The sequence below is a fragment of the Schistosoma mansoni genome, chromosome 1 (assembly GCF_000237925.1).
Source record: "Schistosoma mansoni strain Puerto Rico chromosome 1, complete genome".
NCBI classification, from domain to species: Eukaryota; Metazoa; Platyhelminthes; class Trematoda; order Strigeidida; family Schistosomatidae; genus Schistosoma; species Schistosoma mansoni.
The window spans coordinates 43808550-43834881 of record NC_031495.1 but is presented as its reverse complement, the minus strand read 5'-3'; the positions used below and the strand labels follow the sequence as shown (position 1 = coordinate 43834881).

The window sequence follows — 26332 nt, the reverse complement described above, 5'->3', positions numbered from 1 at the left end:
CAAAACATAAAAAACTCTGATTATCCCAACCTCGAAGAATACTTAGCTTGTTGAGACTATGATGACTCAGTGTGATCACACCGGAAAAGTAATGAAATGAAATTCGGTGACAAAATTCTTTCCAGAAACATTGAGATAGACTATCAGTTTTAAAAGATACACCTCCGACTATTTTAATCGCTGGTGAAATCCAGACAAACTCAAAACCCATTTTGAAGTCGCATAATTTTGTAATTTTAAAAACACTTTTGTCAATATAAATTACGCTATCAAGCCTGTCTTATTTGAGAGAGCTCAACTCATATTTTTACGTCAATTGGATCATAACATAAATAAATATATTAAATTCTATAAGGATTACCATGAAATGTGTAAACTTGGTTTTTAAGCTTGACTTTGTAATACGTCCTTGTTGATGGAGATAAATAACCCAATTTCGAAAAAAAAGACAAACGACAAAAAAAAACACTTTTTTCCAAAAATATGGGGGAGAAAGTGCAATCTAAATACAATTCATTAGATATCGACTAATAGACTAACAATTTACATTGGCATGTGATGTAAAAACATTATCGAAGTTTATTCAGTTAAATATATTTGATAAATAATTTTATAATTCCATTGACAAAGTTAAAAAAAAATAGTAGCGACGTAATTATATGGAAAGTGTTGTCCATATGGGATGTCGTATAATTTTAAGAAGGGAATGAACAACAAAGTCATTTCCAAACTGTCATTGTTCATAATCCATTCATATATCAACCATAGTATCGAGCAAATTATCAGTTGTTTACCATAGCTTGTTTTAGGTAAATCTGTCTTGCATTAAGACAAGATAATTCTCAACGATTTAAAAGTATTTAGTCCAAAACACAATAATACATCTGCACAATTATTCATACCTACACGAAGAAAGATAGTTTGTTAGATCAACTTTTTTGAAGGTAAAAGACCGAATTTTCGGCAAACAACAGGAATGAACTGTTAGATGTAAAAACAATGGCTTTCTCAATATAACAGACTTAAATATTTGTTTCCAACATTCTACTCATTTAAGAAACAGCCAATAATGAGCGATGCATTAAACATACCTCCAACTATCCACATTTAGCAATAATCAATGTAATTCAACCTTTAATGACTGGTGATTCAATTGGCAAGGGTTCAGCCTCCGTTAAATTAGATTGGTTGAAAAGTTGTTACTTTAATGATATTTGCGTGATAATCTATGTACATTGGACAAAACAACAACCGGACGTTATTAAATGCATTTGCCAACTACCAACTGTGTTTCAATCTATTTGAATCGATCGATTGACTACAAAATATTCACTAGTTTTTCAGAAATGAGCAATTACTGAAGATTCATATGAGGAAGCCTAGTCTAGTACAAAATCCGGAACCAACAGATTACTTTGCCCGAGAATGATGTTAGCTGATAGCAAACGAGCCATTGTTTAATCCGTCTCTTAGTATTTACAATGCTTTCAATCAAAAATAAGAATTCTAGGAAATATATGTATGAAAACACCGATGCATAGATAAAACGAATGTCTTTTTACCGTTTCGCTAAATAGTGAATTCACAGAGCTGAAGATGCACAGTGTAAATCCCGAATCACAGTAAAATAAAATACTTTTTTCTGCAATAAGATTAATCAAGTGAAGCATCTTTATGCTTTATTCGATATATATTTAAAAGATCAGTAACGAGAAGCGAACTATTCTAAAACTGACTAACAAAAGAGTATGTATAGGTAGATCGCTTTTGTCTTAATATTATTGCAACGGTACTATTCACTACTATACGATTTTTGTTTCTTGTCAACTTTCATTTGCTTGTGATATATAAAGCCAATACTATAAAGTACATAACTAATTGTGCGATGTCAAACTAGCTGCTCAAATCAGTGCATTGTCCTTATGAACACAGGGTTTCAGATCAGACACAAATTGATTAGTTACAAAGCATGAACATACTACAGAACCCGCCCAAATATTATATTACATTACGTAGTAAGTATAGAAATGATGTTTCTCCGGTAAAATTATATATATATATTACAGCAAACGAAACATTTGCAAAATACTAAGTCAGCCGATGTCGATAACTTAACATAGTATACGGACAACTTTTCCAGTCAAAAGCATATTTGAAAGCATCCAGCTAAACCCCTAACCAAATATCGCATATTATATGTAGTTGAAAAACAGTCACATTATTTACAAAGGATAAAAATTAAACCGATAATGAAAAGGAAATGTAGGCAATTTGTTTTTGTTTATAATCCATATAAATATTTAATAACAATTAAAGTCGTTAAAGTTACGGTTATCTAGTCTAAATATGTACTTAATTAATGTCAAGATATATATCTAACATTTCTGCTTGTATATAAGAAGTTTTAGCAACTTTATGGTTAATCTATCTGTATATTACAACTGACAAGGACGCCACATCTGTAAAATAAAGTTATGAACAAAAAGAAACTAAAGAGCTGTCACACTACTCATGAATGTTTGAAGTATATGGTCTTAACCTCTGTCCCGACAAACTGTTCGGCTTCTATAGTGAATGGGGACAGAAATAAATGAATACAACAAAAGTAAACTCCAAGAGGTTACTTAATATTTCAACTAGAGAAATCTTTGAAAAAAAGAAGGGCTAAGTACTTATGTACGAAAAATTCATGTTTCAACTTATTTGAGTAGAATCTCTTTAACAAATAGGAAATTGACTCAAAAAGTCTGGTAGGAAACAACCGGCGAACAGAACTGAATGGAAACTTTCATTTAAAAAAACTTACTAAACGAATTCGAAGATAACTAAATGCAAATTCACAAACTCTAAAAGATAGCAACAGCGTTAAAGTTATAACTGTACCATTTATTATTATTTTTGAAATGATAAAAATAATCATAAATTTGTAGTATTCTAATGAGTATGAAAATAAATGCCTAACTTTTCGCTACATAGCGTAATTCGATTCTTCATGGAGTAAATAAATCCTTGCAGTAGTTTGCCTCTATAATAAAACGGAATAAAGAGCACAGAAACGAACAGATACAACTAAGTATGTGTATGAGATAACTTCTGCACACTAGAAAAAAACATGAGGGTCACATTGTACAAAAATTACAATAAATTATTCATTAAAATCAGTAATAATGATCATTTGATTGACACACAGCATATTAATCAAAACAATAGAAGAAATTCGTGTAGTCTTCTTGAAGCATGCCTTGATTTATTTTGCATAAATCATCAAATGTAAACGAAGTAGACAATGTATTTTTTGTAAAAATAATAAGCTTTTATTTCGTAACCGAGTACCGACATAAATAGGCTAACAATCTCGGATAATCAATCACTGCCGAGAAGGAATTGGTGTCCACTTCATCTAGTTGTTTCTACTGAAGAAGGTTTTCGTTTTCTAGCTAATTATCATGAAATTTGTGTGACTTAATATTCTCTTATAATAGCCGTTTCAATATGTATTCACATAATTCGTACTTCACAATCTTTACAACCAGGTTTTCCTAACATTTTGAACGATGCTTACTCAAGTTATCACAGTGCAAGTAAAGTTAGTTTAATATATCATAAAACACCATTGTTCAATAGATGGCTTGTTCACTTTTCATTGATTTGCAGGAAGAAGATATAGGATACTTCTAATGTGATACTACATATAACGTGACTAGTTACACTGATGACTAATACATAGCAATAGTTCAACTATGGCAGACTCATCCAAATTAGGGGAAAATAAGAAGCATTTTGCAAGAGACACTTTACATCTCCCGGAAAGGGAAGGGAATGAGTAGATATCACATTATGTATATTATCTTGTATTGATTGATAGCTGAATACACATTAATGTCATAATTATGAATCACAGCTGATCAGGGTCCTTCAATCACGTAGTTACAGTGTGAACGCTGGTCTATTTGACGTGGCATCGTGTGTACTACTTTCAAACACCTAAAATCAAAACTTTCTAAATACATCAGGCTTTCATGAACAAAGAAGTGTTTCAGATGTTTAGCTATGATGTTACGGACTCTAAAACTTGATGATTCAGGTTTGAATCCCATTGGGACCAATAGCTCCTCAAAAATTCGAGGTTCACCTTACTGATTAGTGAAATCTGACAATAAATCTATGTTTACACTTTCCTGCCGACAACCTACTACCGCCTAACATGCCATATTGATAAAAATATATGTCAAACAAGTGAAATTGTCAAAATACAAGGGTCACAATAATACAGAGGTATAACAACGCAAACACAATTATTGTTGTTATGACAACATCAAAAACTCATAAAATAAGTCTACATCAACCACAGAAACTTTATGGTATAAATGTTCTTTTTAAAAAATAAAACGTAAACTACATTAGGAACAAAACAGAGGTAACTATGTTTTCCGGTTAGATCATTTATAAACTTTAGCTGTTATTAGTGAATATGATTAAATGGTTATATTAAGAGAGAGAAAATTTCTACAACATGTACTGTCTAGATAATATACGTACTTTAATCCCAGCATATACAAACCATGTGAATTAGTTACAGTATTGAGGTTTGTTATTTTTACGTAACTTAAATAATCTATTGACAACAATTACTTTTTAAAAATATCCTAATTCAAACGGATTAACTAGAAAAATAAAATGGTTATTAATGAAAATGTTTTTGTTTTGATGTTTTTTATCTATTTGATTACTGCTAGGTGTTGCTTAGACCGAAGTTTATCACATTAAGTGGAATGCATACAAAATAATTCTGTTAAGAAGGTGAATAACAACATTTGAATGACTATTTCTAAACATACTTTAATTATATATACTTTAAAGTTATACATCTAAGTTAGTCATATAATATAATTATTGTTGTAGAATAAAGTATGTAGATAGACAATTATTCAGTTAAACATTATTTCAGATTAATTAACTGAACATCAGCCCTCGCTTTTTTCCAAAATTAACCACGATGAATGGATTTTGAGAAAAAAGGGTATTTAGACCCAATCTAGGGTGACAATCATGAAGTACTGCCAAGAACAATAAAGGAATTCCCGAGTGATAATAACTAAACAGGAATGATTAGTTTAAGAGTGGATTGAATGACCTGGGTCTCGTAACTTCACGCATAAAATTCTTGATTTTATTTGCAGAGTAAACCGGATGATCAGTTAATCATTGTCGAGCTGTTATACCACTCAAAAGGACATCTTAAACATATGTGTGTATAATAACAAAAGAGTATAGAATCCCAAAACGTCAATATTCAAAATGTTTTAGATACAAAGCAGCAATCTAATGACCGTTTACAAACTGAATTTTAAAAAATGATTTTGTTGACCTGTCTAAACATTGAACTAACACTTGACTACCTTACTATTCTGATAGTGTTCACTTTTGACATTCTAGTCCTATGAACATTAAATTGTGATTATCATGGTCCTTAAAGTGAACAGAAAGCAAATCGTATTTCGAATAAAATTATTTTCTTTCAATACATTCTGGAAAACGGTCACTTAGTATGTTCTTTTCTGTAATAAATGTATACTTGAAAAGTAGTGATTATTATATACAACTGATATTACCGTATTTGTTTGGAAAAAGAACGGTAAATTTACAGCTGTATAGTCTATATATTACCTCTTTCAAAAACCCTATACTGATAATCATGTCCTCACCAGTGACTAGCTTCGAGAGGGAATTTTCAATGTTCTAGTGACAAGCTGTGACCAATAAAAATCAACCGTGTCGGATGTGAGACATTGGAAGATAGTCGCGAAATATCGTGGATTGCTTGAAGTTAGACGTTAACACTGTTGGATACCAGCTGAATGGTCCAGAAGTGAAGCATTTGTGCGCGAGGCTGAAAATCCTAGGTTTGTGTCCCACGTGAGGGATGTGCACTGTTGAGGAGTCCCATATTGGGACGATATGAACTTCCAGTGTTTCCAGGTTTAACATTAACTGAATAATGATCTTATTGAAACTCAACAATCTCTACAACCGTATACGGGAAATTTATTTAGTTTCCATCGATACTAATACAATTAGGTATATTCCAGTTGAATATCGTGTATTTTTTATAATTACCTCTATCAGAAGGGGTTTTTGTGGATATTATAATAATTTTAATTTTGAGATCATTAATTAATTGAATCTAGAAAGCATTGGACGGCCGTTTAGTCCTATTGTGGGACTCCTTATCAGTGTGCATCCACGATCTCGCCTCGCGAGATTGGAACCCAGTACCTATCGGTATCGCGCACAAAAGCTTAACCTCTAGATCACTGATCCAGGACCCAACGGTGTTAATATCGAACTTCAACTAATCCACGAAATTGAGCGACACATCTACCATTGTCTTCAGTGAGTTACTATCTCACAACGGACCCTCTATGATTACTAAATCACTAATGATACATTTGACCATCAAATTCACTTTTATTATCAATTGTTACATTCTTATTTCTAAATTTTTACATATTTTAGTTTACAAGAAATCCGCTTGTACCAAACCCAAATAGAATCAATTTTAAGAAGTGTCCTTATAGTTTTAACAAAAGGCTGTTTCATATACGTACGCACAAAATTAAGGTAATGTTTTATTTCTTTCTCCTTTAAGATGTCACTTTAGCATTCGTTTAAACCACCAATGTGAAATTTCGTTTACCCATTCTTGAACTTTAAAATTAATATTCTGATTACTTTATTTGTAATAACTACATACTACAAAAATATAGTTTATAGAATGTGTTAGCATTTCTCAAAGATAATCCTACGTCAATTGGTTAGCAAGAAAACAGTCGGTACTTTTTAATGTCGTGTGCTCGAAAACACTATGTCTATTCTGTTTTGATAATCAAACAGACTTTAATTCTTGATACTTGATAGTAGTCCTTAATCATCAACTGTTTTTTTCAATTTATTTTATAATTTTAACTCTTCGAGTAGATAATTAACTCATATCTTTTTGTCCATACAAACAGATTCATCTCACTATTTTGTATTATCTAATACATGATGATATATCTAATTCATTTAATACTTCAAAGTTAATTGCTCAACAATTATCCATACTAAATAAACATAAATACATATATGCAACTCTGATAAACAACGTTATTCAAGGGAAAATTTCTTGATTGTTTAATTTTTAAACATGTATGTAAATCTTCAGTTCATTGTGTGTAATATAATTTATTTCGTAAGTGTAATATTAAAGTGAACTAGTTCCGTAGAACTTGATAATAAAACAAGGTAGGTGGTATTGTATTTTCATTACAAATACTCAAATAACCAACGTATTTTAGTTAATATTGAAGTTTGAAATTTCCCTAGTTTTAGCATTTAAAAAAAGAACACTGACTCTATTCGACATAATGGACTATAGTACTTACGTAAAATATTCATATTCTAAAGGATTAAAAAATAAAGTTTAAAAATGAATTAAAAGAACTCTAAAGACAAGCATTAACAACACTTCCCAGGAAGCAAAATTAAATCGATCAATATTTAAAAGGCGGTTAGTCGGACAGTTAATTATGTATTATATTCGAGCATTTCCTTTTTTCATATTCGTAAAATAATAATAACAAAGTAAATATCAATCACGTATTGTAAGTGGGTTTGAAAGTGTATTAAAGGAGAGAGGTAGTATATGTGTGCAGACACAGAAACAGATGCATACACCTACACACATACATTCATTTAAGTAACCAGGATTTATTTGCTTACCTATTTGTTAATTCTAATGCTTATAAAAACTCTTTTCATTTATCCTGCCTATACATTTTAGAAACCGATTAATAGCACGAAAAATAACAGAATAATGTCAGTAGGGTTTATAATCAATAATCATAGTTTAGAAATCTTACTTCTGACTATTTTTTAATCATGCATTCATTCTTTTTTCACTTGCTATTATTATACTAAGATTTCTTAGAAATATTCTTATTATTTTAGGCTAGTTAATTACTTATATTAACTAATTATGCGATATTAAAATATGGTTGGGTTGTGACATATACTACTTTGAAAACCAGTTGGAAAACTAAGATATTTTAAGTTACTTAACTGAGCTGAACTAAGGAATGATGCCTAAAAACACGGTTCAGTCCAATTGCCAATAAATTAATGGATTAACGTAACGTTTTGGTTTGGTCGCCTCTAGCTTACTTCTAGTCAACTACTCCTAGATTAGGCGAAGTCACCCATGGAGGTAAATGGCGGTTAAGCTTACGTATTACATATCTCAATCACAGTCTACAAGGGCTCACTATCTTATTAACTGGGTTACCTTTCTCAACTAGCTTTTCGTTCCCCTCTTCAGCATTACTTACTCAATCGCCCCAACCTATGACATTTATGCTTTGAAGACACCTACGACCATATACTGGTAACCTATGAATATCCTCAATCCCTAATGGGTGCGTTTCACAGTACGAACCGCTTTACAGTATGCTGTTTCTTCGATTCGCATACATGCACCTCCTATGCCACAAGAGATATGAACTAGCAAAAGACAAACTAGCATTCTGAATTGGTGCAGGGAATAAGTTAGACATGTACTTTTTAGGGTTGATGAGACTTTTATGACAAATAAAGTGGTCGATGAGCTCAATTATTTCACTCCTTACAAGTGATTCAGATGTCGACATAGACCAGCCCGCAATATTTTGGATTTAGAGGAAGAAAATAGTAATTCAAACACACCAACGTTAGTATTCAGGGTGACTTGATGACTCTGCATTTTATCTGAATCGTCACCAAACACCGTTATGTCATCTGCATATTCCAAGTCACCAAGCCGATCTCCCGGTAAGAGACCGATTTCTCAAAACTAGACCACGACAGCGCTTTCTCTAAGTGAATATATATAGCAAATGTGAACAAAAATAAAGAAAGTGTACAATCCTAACTACTTCCAGAATTCGGAATACGATATCACAACGATTTTACTATGGAAGAAATGATAAGTGTAACTTTACGTAACTAGAGCATGACATTTTCCGTTTAAAAATTCATTATACTTACCTAATTACTCCTTTTGCTGTTTGAATGATGATAATGATACTGGACGATCGGAATGAACAGAAGCATCGCTTGAATGTATATCAGCCAAATTATCAGTATTCGATTTAACGAGTTTTGAGGGGGAATTTTTAAGTGGATTATAGCATTCTTTAATCAAATCTGGAGAAACATTACGATATAATTCATGGGGAAATGAATATGAAAGTCTGGGACTTAACTTCGCATAATTAATATGACTTTTATACAAATCCTTATCAGTAGGAAACGATAATTTTGGACAGTGTTGAGAGTGGATAATCATTTTATTATTAAAATTATTGGTGGTATTATTTGACGAACTGTTTGGATGTGATGTAGATGTGATTGAAATATGTGACTGTGCACTAGCAAACTCGGTTAGATTTTCATCTTCTAACGACGAATATATTGGGTTGGATTGTACAAATGATGACTGAGATGAAACATTTGCTTTTGTATTGGAACTTGTACAAAATATCACAGAGTCTGGATAATCCGCAACACTAAAGGACGATTTAGGTATGGCAGCTATATTAACTAGGTTATGTTCATTAGACCAACATAAATCACAACTATCAATGTCAGACGGATTACGTGACTTCCCATAATTGTTAGATGACTTATCAGTAAAAGTGAAGTTAGATTTGAATTGAAACGAATTTGATGGAAATCTAAACGATGGCCAAGTGGGGCTTGATGCAAAACCTGGATCCCTTGTGAGAAATGATTTTTCCTTTACCAAATCATTCAAACCAAGTTCATCACTATAAGTTAACCTTGAATTATCTAGTAATGGTTTTGTTTCACTACACGAAGGATAGATTGAGTTATCTACGGTAGAATTATCATTACGAGAATTTTCATCTATGTCAATTATATCAACTTTGTCTGGTATTTGTGAAGAATTTGCGACTTTTATATTCATTAATTTTTGATTATTATGGTTATCATCAGTCTCATAGTTTATGGTACAATTTATTTTTTTATAAAAATTACGATAACCGTGGTTGTGTTTGAATTTATGAAGATTTAATTTTCGTTTAGAAAATGTCGTTAAATGGACTGCTGAACATCGACGATCTGATGAAGGCTGACCCCGTGAACCATGTAGACGGAAGACTTGCAAATGACGAAAAGGATTAGACTCACTACGATGAACGGCGGATTGACGTTCAGTTAGTTTATCAACATTTGATATATGGTCACTGCTTCCAACCTCAGTATTATTATTTTCGGTACTATCGCAGTCGTTAAGATTACTTGTTGACCTTCTATTTTCATACGAATCTTTTGATATAGACTGTCTTACCCTCAAAAAGCGAGAGATTTTCGAAATGGATTCACTTGTTAGACGTCTATGATGCTTAAAGTTTCCATGTTCCAGTACACTAATTAAAGGATTATTCACATTTAAATGACTGTTTGATTCTCTTGGTTCATTGATTGTTGCTCTCGCCTGTTAATTCATGTAAAAAAGATTGAAAAAGTATCGTCAATTTTAAAAATATTTAAACGTAAAGTGCATTCCATAAAGGGTTCAGAAACCATCAGGTACATTGTTAGTATGTATTGATCTTTAAATAAATGTCAAAATAAATAATTATACCTAATTCTATTGATGGCTGTACAAACAACACGAATAACTAAATTCATTTTTGAAACAAATATTTAATTATGCTTGGTTTATTGTTTCTGTACTCACAGAAAACATGAAGTTAGTAAAAATATAATAATTATCAAAAACATGATACAAAAAATCAAATCATATTGCCCATACAGGTCAAAGTGACTTAAAATTACAGAATAATATAGTTTTTTGTTTGGAGAAAATACTTGTTACCATTTGATCTGCATAATCCTCTCTTCTTTTCAGAATATTTACAAATCTACCCTAATAACAACTAATTTTACAAACAGTTTTAAGTTGATTAGCTTTTACCATGATAAATATACATTTATGTCAACACCTCGCTTAACTAGTAACTTTTGGGATAGTTAATAGGTAAAATTGATTGAATCGTCAAAAAAGAAATAAGGTAATTTAAGGAGAAAAACTGAATTCATAGATTGAAAGTTTTCTTATATTTGATTGCATCATGTTACTAAACTTTGATCCCAGTCTACTGAGTTCGACTAACGTAATTTCAAATGTTTGGTTTTCTTCTCCTATAACTTATTTTTACGTATTTCACTTGTAATTATCTCTAACATAACACATTTCGTCGACATTGCCATTACATAGTTTTCAATCAAAATAAACAAACAGGTGTTGTTTTTATTTTCTCTATTCGGTTAATTATTTACTTGACCATGAAGTTTGATTAGTAACATGTTATATTAGTTTGTATACGATGAACAAACTTAGGTGAATTTGTATTGGTCAAGGTCATACGAAGTCATTAGAAAAGTATGCGCCAGAAGTGTTAGATTTTTAATGTACTATTTGTTTCATATACACTGACTGCAGGATGTATAAGCAAAAATGAGATATATTGTTTACCAACTATAGGAGAGAAATCTAATAACTGGAGACGGTAACATCAACTAGCTGATGAATTAACGTAACATAACATAGTATTGAACAAGATAATTTTCAATAACAATAAGTGAATTGACCGTGGTCATTTTTTTGTTATAATATATAAATAGTCTATGCATAAGTTAACCTTTTTATGGTTTAAATTTTTCGTTCCCCAGCTAACACAGACTAACTGAAGTGATCGATTATACTCTACGGTGATTCTCGAAATATTACAAAAGTGGTATTTCCAAAATATGTTAACAATATTTGTGAGTGAAATAGGATCAACTTACATAAACCGGTTGTTATGATAAGTCAGAGTAGTAATCAAAGATGGTTTAGTTTCACTGTATAAAAACCAATCAGTAATGACACTTCATTATCTAGAAAATAGGTTTACATTTAAGCTACGTGACTGAATATTCAGCTGAATGAATATTTAGTCACGTAGCTTAAATGTAAACCTGCCGTCTTTATTGTAATACATGCATGATGGGAAATGCCTGATCTCTGATTTATCGTTGAAAGATCTTGTGCAAGAAATATGTTTCTCCGAACTAGCCTATCACGCTCATTACTTGTTTTGAATAAGGGATTAATGGTTAGTAGCATACCATACCAAAACATTATACTGTCTTTTTTAAACAAGGTTTTCAACTTAAAATGACATTAGCTAGAAAACAACAGAAAAATAAAGGGCAGTGGGCGGCAATTTTTGGTATGTGACTATTTAGAAAGGGTAATCATATCCAGGTACGTAAGCTTGTAGACTAATGAACTCAAACTGACAGTTTCTATAAATCTAATGATTACTATAAATATTTTTCACTTGAAGTTGTATTCTTATTTAGTATAAATTTTCATACACCAGTTTTGACAGTTTCATCATCAATACCAACTGTGATTGTAGGAAATGTACATCGAAAAACAGTATATTTAAATCAATCGCAATGATATGTGATCTATGAAATCGACATGCTAGGTTACATGAATCAACCGACTTTATATGACATGAAATGATAATTCAAATTATCCATACGTTCATTTAAAAATTAATCCTTTGTCTGTTACCGGAGAACTTAAATTATTTCTTTTGAATATAATTTCACCCTGAACGTTTTTATAACGACCAATCTCCATTCAGAATGAATATTTATTCGTTTTTAAAATATACTGTTATTAATCATTTCAATGAGGAGCATCTTAATCGACTTCTTTTACATATTACTGAATAAAATCAAGGGAATTTCTTAGATTCAGTAACACAATAATTAAAACGAATTTGAGTCAACTCAAAATTCGAAATTAATCATCCGTTCACTTGTTTCGATGTTCTCTACTATTCAGCCCCGATTAAAATAAACTTTGAGTGATTATATGAGAAAGATAGACAAAGGCAACCAAGAAAGAAATTGTCATACTAAAAATCATCACGGTAAATGGATAAACAAATACCTTATAAGACTAATATCTCAACATTTTCTAGGAACCAGGGACACAATTTCCAAAAATTAGCTTTCTGTTGTATAACTAAAATAGCTAACTCAATAAACTTTATGACCGGATATCCAATGTTAGTTGAAAACAAGCATCTTGACATAATAGTGACATTATGTTGTATATTTGAAAATAAGTAAAACTTCATCATTTGGTTAACAGGACGCATGAATAGTTTTCACTTGACTGTATCTGACTGGTGAGTTGGATCAATAACAATTTGTAAGCAATCATCCATTACTTTAATTTTTAATCCTATATTCACTGAATAATCTAAAATTTCAGTGGTTCAACCTCAGTCAACGATGACAGTTATTATTTCCTATTTGTTTACATATAAATGCACTATAAACTGAATGCGAATAGATGGTACAATATCATATAATAGCATGTTCTAGTTGTATCAATATTTTGAAGAACAATACTGTCATTAAACCATTAATAAAAATAAGTTATACGAGTAGAATAAGTATTATTCTTCAAGTGCATTTTATTTTTAAATAAAATAAACATTAGGATATGACTTTTTTAAAAATGACAACGCATTTGGTGTATCTAAGAATTTCCATAGGTGGATTTTGATTTATTTAAAGAGTACAAAAACTTTCTTTTTAAAAAAAGAAAAGTAACAACACTTATACCTATATAAACTCAGTTACTAATAAAATAGTTTGCCAAAATATTATTATTATTATTACTGAGTCTTTGGTAACAAGAAATGTATTGTGTTTGAAAAAGCAATATAATAGTAAAGAATCTAAAAGTTAATTGTAAACATTTTATCAAACTTCATGTAAAAAGAGTTTGAAATATTTTTCTACCTCAGTAGTTATTCATTTCGGGACACGTAAAAAAATGTACGACTGAACAAATATCGTTTCCTGCACCCATTATGTAAAAATCATCCTAAAAAAATTTAATTTAGTAAAGAATAATCAATCGAGTAGAAATGTTTATTCGTCTGTATCGCTTAAGTAAGTCAGGTTTTCTAAATATTTCATTATTCTATTACCAACTCTGAATCTGGTCTTAATATGAAAGAATTACTGAACACTGTCACTGGAGATTTATGTAAAATACAAGAACTGAACATTCTGAAAGTAAGAAATTAGATGTAAATAAGAAAATGCAGAATGAAAGATACCTTGACACAAATAATATCATTATTGTACCCATTTTGCACAAAAATATTTCCTAAGTCATTTTGACAATTCTGGAGTATTTATATCTCATGGTGAATATATTTTAATGATATTTTAGTTGTAATTTTATTTTCAAAAACTTCGCCTATAGCGCTTTTGGGGTTACTGCCGGTCCCGAGGCCGGATAAAAGAATATGACTGAGCATTTGGTCGGCAACCCCATCCTGAAGAAAACAACCTTCCCAAAAAAACGCTAACCAGAACAAATGAATTGAACCCTTTGAACTCTGCCCTCCGAGTTCAAGGAAGAATTATGGTGTCTCAGAATGAAACCCGAGATTTTTCGGAAGTCACGAGGCCGGTGCTCCTCCTAACAACCAGAGCAACAATTTTTATAGGTATATGGAATGTCCGGACAATGTAAGAAACCGGGAAGACCAATCAAATAACAAAGGAAATGAAGAGATGCAAATCGGCAGTAATTGAAATTAGTGAAATCCATTGGACCCAAGCTGGACACCAAAGGCTAGACACGGGGGAGATGCTACTGTACTCCGGCCACGAAGAAGAAAATGCTCTGCACTTGTAAGACGTAAATCTCATAGATCCACTATCATAAAAGCATTATTCAAAACAAAGAAGGATGGAATCAGAATGAATGTTATCCAATGTTATGCACCCACAAATGATAGCAACAACGACAATAAGGATCAGTTCTACTCGACGCTGCAATCAATCATACCGAGGTGCTGAAGAAAGGACCTCACCATCCTGATGGGAGGAAAATTGGAAAGGAACCAAAGAAGCACTAACTTCAACGTGTCAGAAGGTGCTGGGCCGTAACAAGCATCATCATAAGAAATGGATCTCTATAGCAACCCTGAACAAGGTTGAAGAAAGGAAGAACAAGAACACAGCAATTAAAAACAGCTGAACACACAACTTCGAGATCAACAATCAGGATTCCGTAAGCATCAGTCGTGTTCAGACCAAATCTCGACACTATGGATCATCGTGGAACAATCACTTGAGTGGAACTCGTCATCATACATCAACTTCATTGACTATGAGAAAGCATTCAACAATGTGGATAGGAGAACATCATGGGAGCCTCTCCGACACGAAGAAATGCCTGAGAAAATCATCGACATCATTCGGAACTCATACGACAGATCACAGTGCAAAGTAGTGTATGGAGGACATCTGACAGATGCATTTCCAATAAGGAACGGAGTCAGAAAAGGCTGCCTACTCTACACATTCCTCTCTCTTCTGGTGGTTGATTGGATGGATTATGAAGACCTCCATATCTGACGGGAAGTACGGAATAAAATGGACAGTTAGGATGGAGCTAGACGATTTGGACTTCGCAGATCAACTGACCCTCCTACCTCATACACACGAACAAATGCAGGTCAAGACAAACAGTGTAGCAGCAGTCTCTGCATCAGTACGCCTCAACATACACAAGGAAGAAAGCAAGATCCTCAAATCCAACAGGGAGAACACCACCACAATAACACTTGATGACGAAACTCTAGAATTTTCTTTAAATATTTCCTAATTTTCTTAATATCTTCTTATGCTAACAGACATACCAACAGAACTAACATTGAGAAATGGAAAAATCTTCGTTAAAAGCTGTACTTCATTTACGCTTCATTTGTGTTATCATCAGTCTAGTGGTAATATTCGCTCTTTAAAATAAAGTTTATCAGAACATAGTGTCAGTTTCAAATAGTCATTAATTATTTTATACAAAAGAATCTACTAGCACGAAACACAATAAACCACGAAGATTTGAAATTAATTCAAATTTCATCCAGTCCCTTGTTGATTATGCAAAATACTTTGCCATATGTCAACTTGTTGCTGTATTTACTTAGTAAGATAAGGGTTTGTCTATGAACTTTACTTTAAAAAACTTTCTTAAATTTACTTGTACTGTTAGATCTGGTGTTTAACTCACGTACAAAATCAAAAGTTGGATGGATAAACGAGAAGAAATATAGTTCTAAAAGAAACATAAACAGGTCAGTATTGGTAGAGTTTTGTTCTCTAAGCTGGATGATTGACTTGTGAAGCTTTTGTCGTCCTTATGTATAGCATAATCAGCATAAACTTCATGTTTATTTTTTTTTATTTATAAGTGTTATTCATCATGGATTGATTTCAATTACAGTACCACTGAAAATTGAAGAATGGACAGTTGTTTTGTCACAGTACACGATGCCTCAGTATTTTAAACAAACATCTCGTCTATGGGTCAAATCTTGAACTTTCAGGTCTCTGTACAATCACAGCCATAAGACCAGTATTTTTTTTCTCCATCAAATGTAAAATAACTAGAAAAGCAGTATCAAACTTTCTCCACATATGTTGTATAAGATAAGGCATGTAAAGACTGAATAAAAATTTATGTTCGCATAATTAGCTAACTTTATATTAACTTAATCTTATAAACAAATACTAAATGATAAATACACCTGTCTTATTATGTCATTTGAAAAATTATTTGTTTATATCTATTTGACAGATGATTTAATACAAATGAACATCTTCGTATACCCTGGTGATTTATCTAAGGCTTGAACCAACTAAAACAATTCTAACTGAATAAATATTTTGAATACAATTTTTGGATTAATATTATAAGAAATAAGGATACATTTTGTGATCAAATGTTTAGTGAAAGTAATTGCTTTAGCAATATGAATGAATTATTTTGATCAGTCATTGCAATTAAAAAATCTCTTGGATATTTTTTTTGCGAAAGAACATTAAAACAAAGTTGGAAGCGATAAATTTTTGATTGAAGTCAACAAGAGAACAATAGTCATTGACTGATTAGACACTTGAATAGGATAAAATACAATAATGTCAATGTACCATTGATTTGATTAGTAAAACAAACTTGACAATAAATGAACCTTTCAAATATGATGAAAGTGATGGATCATTTACTTTCATATATTTTGATCATCGATTTCAGGACTTACCAACCTATGCCTTTATATTGTGATTTTATTTTTGTTTAGGAAAATCTTGACAGTCCACTGGTTTGAATCTAAAATTATTAAGGAGTTTTTCGGTGTATGACTTGTTATTCAACTTACTTCCTATATTTGTTATTCACAACTCTTCTTTCAGTAAACTATGAAACTAAGGATAATGTTAACCTTAATTTTAGTGTGAGAATAGGTGATTCAGTGAGTTGTACACTTAAAATCGAATTCAGGTCAGACAAGATATGACAGTGGCTTTCATTTACTTTTTTTCCCATAAAATACCTCAAACATCTTAAATTATTTCCTACATCGTATAATTTTATTATTTTCAAAGTTTTACAATAAAATATTTAGCGTAGAAAAACTAGACAATCAGTAATTCAATTAACACTTATTTTAGCTTAGTAATATTTTCTGTCTATTCACATACATATCATTTCCTGAAGAGTGAAACAATTAATCCATGCTATTTTCCAAAACTAATATTGAACTGATTTGAATAAGCATCTGTTAATTTGATAATCATTATAATAGAATAATTATCTGGATATATATATTGGTATTAGGTCAATCGGTCTATGAATTCTAAATATAAACTATAAGAGGCATAGAATTCAGTTCATTACGGATCAATATTATTATGATAAAATGGAATAAGTTACATTACATGGAGGTTTTGTAGTTCTTGTAAAAATGACAATATAACAAGCCAATATCCTCTTATGTTAATTGTGATTGCGGTCATTAAAGGTATGAAATATCGTTATTTTATGGACAGTTTACGTTTTATTTTTGTTCTATATCAATATGAAGTAGTAAAAGGGTAACGATACTACTATCAACATTGAAGTATGCCTTAAAATCCACATATTTGTTTAAATCAACGTGTGGTTATTGATGCATCAACTAAAAAAGCTCCTATCCAAAACAACTTTACGATTAAGACAAGCTTAATTCATGTATACGGGTGTTAGATATTTGAGAATGTCTAGAAAAAAAACAATATTTCAGTACGAAATCTAGTGATTGGTGTAAGCTTTAAATAAGTTAACAACTAATGTCAAAAGAATATATTATTCAGTGAAAATTAGATGATTGACCGTTACTATTTTTTAAACAGGGTCAGAAACTCTACATCATGAACCTTGAGTCAGTCTTTCTTAGGTGCTTGCTAGCAGAAATTTGTTTATATTGGTTAATACTAATGCAACTGACATAGTTCTGTTGCTTTTCCCCAAACTACGACCTCATAGTTTACACAAACACGTTGTTTTTAATTCATATTTTTAAATCTAATCCATCTGTGGTAACAAAATAACTTAAAATAATGGTGAAATAATTCTTTTCCATAAAATTCTCAATCATTTATTGAATATTGTTTTAAGAACCCTTACTCATAGTGTTGTGAATTGAAAGGACTGACATTCGAAATCAATGTAGAATGACTCAAACATTTCACTTTTACTCTCTACAAACTACTGATATACAACAGACAACAAGGAAACATTACATGGTTATTTAAACTAATATTGTAACAGTTTAACATGAACCTTTAAATGTATGCAATTAGTTGTCCGAGAGGTGTGATACACACACCGATTCACTAGTTACACCAACGTGAAATATTGGTTAAGGTGGGATTAAGTCATAAGAAAAAATGGAAGTGACAAGAAAACACATATTTATAGATAACAATTACGATAATTGGAATCACAGACTAAAAATTGAATACAGCTTACCGTCACCACATTCAAACAATCCATTAGATGCTTTTGCTGTAACAGTATAAGATCTTCAAATGTTAGTTTGGCTTTGTGAGAACTTTTACATTTATTAGTTTTTTGCCCTTTTGTTGTAGGTTTCTGCTGCTCATTTGAGTGTTTTCGTTTATCCATGCTTGAATCTGAGAAACTGCTTTGGCTAGCTGGGTGAATATATATAGGTAGGAATGATGGTTTGTTATTCTTGTCTTCAACAATTATCCGTTGAACTTTTCTGTGTTGACTTTGCCGTCCATCATTAAGGGAAAATGTACGATTTATTGTCTTGCGTTTATTACTTGATTTGAAACTAGAAGAATGCAAGACCTAAATAAATTGACAAGTTTCAAAGCATGAAATATTTTATATTTAAGTAGTTGAGTCAAATTAATTACTAGAAAAATAAGTTAATATTTTAAATATTTTAACACTAGATTCATATGCTCTGTTAACAAACTAAGGCCTTTACAATTCAATTATTTTGCTCATAAAAGCAGGATCAAATCCTATGACATTCATAAATTATCATTCAATAACACATGTGTATGCATTCTTGAATAAATTAACTTGGAGAGATGAATTATAATTCCTCTCAAAAAACCAATCATTCAGTTCTTAACCTTTTATATGAGGAACAGTCTGGTAGTCGTTACGATCATAGGTCTGAAGAGGTGGGAATTTATAATGTACGATTCCAAAAAGTTGTTCTCTTACCCGAAACAATAATAAGTTATAAACATCATACTCATGATAAAAACAATACATGAAAGCTAACTAAACTTCTTACTATCACGACCCACAGGTAACTTAAACCTTTTGTGAAGCTTTTAATTAGTTTGTGTTTTTCATCAGTTTTTCGAATGTTTGATTTAAAAAACCTTATGCAAACTAGTCATAAAAATTAGGTTAACAAATGGACAGCAATATAGTGTACGTATAGCAGTAACTTTAATTTTTATCAGGTTGACAAAGTGGACACCTGTAGTTGGATTTATCTATTATTTAAGAATAGCATAGGTTACAGTTAAACTAACTCTCCAACTATACTTAAATCAATGACTTTTGTATAACGATTTGATTTCTTTTTGTTTAAACAGTAATTTTTGATTACTGTAACATTAAATTCATTTTTAATTTCCATTTACTTTAGGTTTTAACCATTCTAAAATGCAGACATTTCTCCTTTACTTTAGTGACCTACGTCTTTATCTACACCTATAATAGACACATTTTCAGGCTTGTAATGTGTTGATTTATAATAGTCAACATCAAGTGGGCTAGTACATATAGAAAGACATATCGTCAAAGAAACTTATCAGATAAGAGAAAAAAATTCTTTGCTAACTTTGACTCATTATTTCTATGTCAGTTGTTAATTATTTTTTCATAACTGTTCATGCTGATCAACTGTAAACAATTTTGAAATAAAACTATTTATTTACTGCCCATTATTCAATGTTCTCCGATTGTAGAATCATCCATTCTCAATTTATATCTAAACAGACAAGCCACAGTTACCGATATTATTATTTAACATCATTAGATATTGCTATTCCAAACTCATTTATTCTAGTTATGTTTCCTATTAGATCCCTAGATGGGAATCATACATAATACGCAATTATACCTAGAACAAATAATTGTACGCAAAAATCATTGAAACGAACCATGTTTTAAATACTGAAAGTGAACTAGAATATATATTAATCAAAGTATTGACTTACTTTACCCTGAGTTTGTCTTACTAAATGATGGTTATTCCTCCCTGATAAATTATTTGTTTCATATAGTTTGTCTTTCATACTAATTATATGACTTGAACCAGGAGAGGTATCTTTCTCTACTCCAGAGAATAATTGACTAGATGTTGAAAGATTATTTTCAAACTGCTGATTCATATTATCTAATTCTGAATGATCTATTTTAACACATGGATCATTAACAAGATACATTTTTTTATTTTTTAATAAGGTTAATGAGCCACTTCGAGTTAAATTTGAATGATGGCTGATTGTCAAATCACTACCCGTTGAATTTCTTGATGTCTCATAACTTCGATCTTTACCTGTTGACTGATTAGCATTTATTATTGATGGAGGTGAATTAGATGCGTACGATGTGGTTGTTTTGACTTCGGAATAGGTGGATTTCTTTGTTTCATTATCACCATCGTAATCTTCATCACATGATAGCTCTGGACTTCCGGATTTTTCTGCACAAGCATTAACAGTTGCCATGAGTTGAGCTAATCTTATTCTTGCCTGTCTGGCACGCTAATAGATTAGATAAGAAGTGAACCAAATACAGAATTATCTCGGTTTTATCCCACAAGTTAAAATGATATTAAGTTAAAGATGTTCATACATTCGACAAAAACAATACAACAACCATCGTACCTTTACGTTTTATTTATTGGCTCATTTTCACAATGAAAACCTAATTCTTTCAGCAAAATGTTTGGTGTCACTTTTAATGGCGTCTTATAACCTTGTATAAATTTATTAGCTATAATGCTAAAATATATTTATATTTTTTTACAAGAAATTTCCTAAAATAGGAAATTACAAAACAACCCAATTATATTACATTTATTATTGTTTTTGAAAATGGTATAATTGGTTATCATTATTTCAGAATAGATGTAAAAGTCCACAATTTGCATAATCGTTGTCTGTTTAATAACAATAATATCTCGCAATCACACTAATACTAACTCAGATATAAATTTGAACAAGGTTATAGCCTTTGATAATTTGTTTCTCATCACGATACATATCTAAATAATTAGGCGAAAATAGTATGCACTTGGAAATTTTGAGCAAATATTTCGGTAACATTGAAATCAGTCACAGTATTTTAACTATTTGTGGTCATATCCTCACAGTAGTTTGTATGTCAGCCATCATTTTTAAACTAATTCACCTGTTTATATCCCAGGTGTACTTCTATCACTAGAATAGAATATTTCATTCTTAATGAAATGATATATTTGTAAATATAACGAAAGTTGAAGGCCAATGTATTGTTGGAAATTTAAACATTTTTCTGCTACATATTAACCTGTTTGACCTAATGTTTTGTAAGGTCACACTATAAAACAGAAATCTTATTAGCGTCATACAGTGACGCTTAAATATTGATTTAATTGATCTGTCTAATATAGTCGTTAAACGGTGATTACATTAAACATAATGAAGACGTTTCAATGAAGAAAAATCTTTCCTTTGATCGTGTTTAATAGCTTCTTAAAATTCTCCTATGACTTTTGAACTTGCTGAATACAAAAAAAAAACATTGTTTTAACTACATTGTTTTTGTACGTACATTTGTCTACTGAAATCACTAATGAAGTATTTGTCCTCTTCGATAATGAAATCAACAGGCAGTTTTGTGAAAATGAACGAGCTGTTTAAGTGAATAAGTATAGAGGTTTTGTATACTAATAAATTCAATTCTTTCCGTAATTACAAAAACATTTCTGTTATTTTACATCCTTACAACATGATGGTGAAGTAAGCATAGTATTTCTAGACAAAATAGCAAGGAATTTCTCCTCAGCTGAATACTTTTGTTAAAATCCACTGAATTTGGGTTTGCAACTTAGTCATCAGTATATTTCCATATCTTTCAAATTAAATTAATATGTACAAATAATAGGCATATAACTGAATAAAAACAAAACATACTTTTTCTCCCAAGCACTGGTAATGATATGCTTAAAACATATCAGCCTTTTTATAAATTATCCTACAGTAAAATAAATGCTGAAGACTTTGGAAAAACCTATTCACAACCGCTAATGTAATTTACGATTTATTCTCCTCTGAATATACAAAATCCAAAACCATGTCTCCCAGACTTACTTTTTGTGCTTGTCTTTTATCAGATCTTTGACTTTGATTATAGATGCGAGAGAAGTTTGATACAATAACGGGAACAGGTAAAGCAATTACAAGCACCCCAGAAAGTGAACACATACCACCAACAATTTTTCCAACAATTGTCTCTGGAACCATATCTCCATAACTGGTAAAAAACAAACAAAAGTTATCGATATTTTATTTTATGCTCGGACAGATCACAGCACCTCACCTACACTTCAGTCTGGATACATTTTGTTTTATTAAGCCCTTCAATTAACTCATCTAACAGCATAGTCATTCAGTCAATAACAATTTGTCTATATATTTGTATTATTATCACATTTGTGTGAGCATGTACTCTTGAACGCGGGTTAGAGCTTACATACATATCTTACCAGCATAAGTGTTAGTTACGTAAATAATTTGATGATTCATTTGGTTCCTCATATATATGGTTCTTAAATCCAATGTCTAAGTCGTAATCGTTCTTATTCATTCCTATTCTCATCTCTGTTCCTATTTGCTTTAAGTGCTCTTAATTTTGTGATCTGAGCTGTACAATAATGAGCTTCAGTTAACTCATTGTATTGTCTTCTGAAATATAAACATCGTTGGGAGTTGTCCAAAATTGGTTATCAGAACAAGTGATATACGAGGCATAGGAATTATCTCGAAGAAATTCCACTACATAATAGTTTGCGTACTCTATTGTGTTGCCCAGGATAGTGTTGGATGGAGAATGCTGGTGGGTGACCTATGCTCGTCTACCAGGGATAACAGATGTAAGTAAGTAAATAATATTTTTTCAAGCCATTAGCTGATAACAAAGAGAAAAATGAATGCGAACAAAAATGCATCATATTCTAAGAACATTGATTACTGTTCGATATGGAATATCATTTACCTTCAGCTTGCTCTAATTACTGTGCATTTTGTACTTTGAAATTTATATGTGTACATATAAACCACAAAATGCATTGCTAGCTTTTCTTCTCCACCAAAAAATAAGTTTAACAACTAAAATCTAACATACAATGCATTTTCCCCTATGAACATTATCTCACTTAATTCGGACAGATATATTTAGAAAGAATAAACTTAATGACCAGAGGTTTCTATATGCAAAGTAGGTTATCTTTGATTTCTTTATTTCCAAATTTAAGGATACTAAAGCTCACATTTAGGTCAAATATCGAATAAGTAAGTAAACAATATTTACTACGAATTTACGAATCACACGATATCTATTATTATTAAACAGTTCAATCTTTTTCAGTTCTTAACATCATTTGAAGGACCAGATTTTTCCTTGAGGATAAAATATATAAGTAATAAGAAATACGACACCAAAATAGTCAAAAACTATTATTACCGATATTTATAAGAATATTCTATAATTTGTCAACAAATTCAATCTATTAAATGGAGTTATTTTAATATGGTAGGACACAAAGATTTCCCTCGTATTCTTTTCATTGTACAGATACATATACTTCATATGTCAAATTTATAACAGTGGTACTGAAATCCTACTTAAAATATTTCAAGGGGAATGAAATCGCAACTGAATGCGAACAAAGTGTAACTGATATATTGATCTTCAAACTAACGTGGTGGACAGAAACAAAAATATGTTATCACAATACTATCCCTTAGATTTTTCAACGATGGCAAATGAAACTGTTAATTTTTTTACTTAATTTTTGTTGACTAATCTCAAAAATGTCATCCACCGAGAATTGGAGCAAGCTTTCTGCTTCATTCCATCCTATGTCCTCATTTACTCATATTCTTAAAAAGAAACTGACACGTAACAATCATGTTTCTAGGAATGAAAAGTTCCTTTACAAGTAATTCCTAAGCTTTCCATTATAATCAAATCAGTAATGTATTAGGAAGCTGAATTTTCAAATGGTACCAAATCAATAAATGAAGCGATATCATGAGATTGCCTGGTGTTACCCCTTACATTCATTGGAAACAATTCATACTAAATGAATCCTATAAATCAAAGAAGAAATAACTAAAAAATGAAATAAAAATTGGTTTACAAGAATTATGCATGAAAGTTTAACGACAGACATCACTCACGACCCATCTTTATTTCAAATTATTTCTGTAAACTTACCCAAGTGTAGTCATAGTGACGATAGTGTACCAAAATGATGACGGAATACTGGAAAAAGTGGTCCCTTCAACCGATTTTTCAGCATAATACATAACAGTAGCAAAAATAATAATAACCATTGTTAGACTAAATAGAAGAAAGCCCAGTTCAGATGCACATGATTTCAAAGTGTAGCCGAGTATTCTTAGACCAACACTGTGACGAGAAAATTTGAACACTCTAAATACTCTAAATACTCGTAACGTTGTAAATACACCAGAAACGCTCTGTAATAAAAAGAAAAATATATGTTTGTCAATTTGATTGCTAGTCTAACTCAAAGCATTCCAGTGAATCAGTATAACTTTAATCATTAGACGAAATAGAGAATGTATTTGTGCTAATATTTATTAAAGCTTTGAGTTAAAAAGTTCGAATAAACTGTGGAGGTTCAGTGTTAGGTCACAATAGTTAACCGTTTATTTCGCATGGGTGAGGTTGAATAATAGACATAACGGGTTTTTTATCTGATGAGCAATTAATCAAATGATGTGATTGAAATAAACTATATTCTATTTAATCCAATCACCTGTTCCACAGTAATTAAAACGGTTTTGATAAAATTGTGTAAATACCTTGATTTTTTAAATAAAAAGCTGCATCTATGTATAATTAAACAGCTTTAAAAGTATATAAATTACATCCTGTTTAATTGAGATCTTTCACGATTGCTTAACAAAATCAATATATTTGGAGAAAAAGAATACCGAAACTATAAACAGATCATAATATTATTTGTAAGATTATATAATACTTTTCAAAAATAAATATTAATTTAGCGAAACAAGTAAACACTGAAGATGAGTTCTAAATTTTTTGGTGCAACAAAATACATTTCGACAAAAAGTCAAAATCCAAAGAAGACTTTTTCCAAACCCAACTTTCTTTGCAGGAGGAACAGACATCCATATAGTTTCAGAAAAGTTTTAAATTAGAATTTTAAAATCCAACCAAATTGTTGACGTCACATAAAATAGTAAAAAGGTTATTATTTGTTAATTAACGGTCAAGGCTATTGAATGATCTGATTTGACTACTGTACCTACGACCTTTTGTAGTCAAATCTAATTTTCAGAAGGGGTTTTGTGGAGATTTAGTATTTTCATAGTTGAAAGCGTGAGTTAATTGAAGCTAGACCACCATGGAAAACCTGGAAGAACTGGACGGCCGTTTCGTCCTATTATGGGACTCCTCAGCGGTGCGCATCCACGATCCCGCACTCGCGAGATTCGAACCCAGGACCTACCAGTCTCGAGCCAGAGACCTTAACTGGTAGGTCCTGAGTTCGAACTTCCA

General features: G+C 31.1%; 1 protein-coding gene across 1 annotated transcript in view; it reads right to left on the bottom strand.

Moving 5' to 3' along the window:
* Positions 1-9064: 9064 nt before the first annotated feature.
* The window catches only part of Smp_160780 (putative voltage-gated potassium channel), a gene marked incomplete at both ends in the record, with an annotated part of 41484 nt that continues 24216 nt past the window's right edge, over positions 9065-26332 (bottom strand). The window contains 5 exons of the mRNA XM_018794527.1: positions 9065-10534; positions 18986-19333; positions 20731-21279; positions 22870-23032; positions 24998-25263. Coding sequence (XP_018648931.1) covers positions 9065-10534; positions 18986-19333; positions 20731-21279; positions 22870-23032; positions 24998-25263 — 2796 coding nt within the window. The remainder of the gene's footprint in view (positions 10535-18985; positions 19334-20730; positions 21280-22869; positions 23033-24997; positions 25264-26332) is intronic.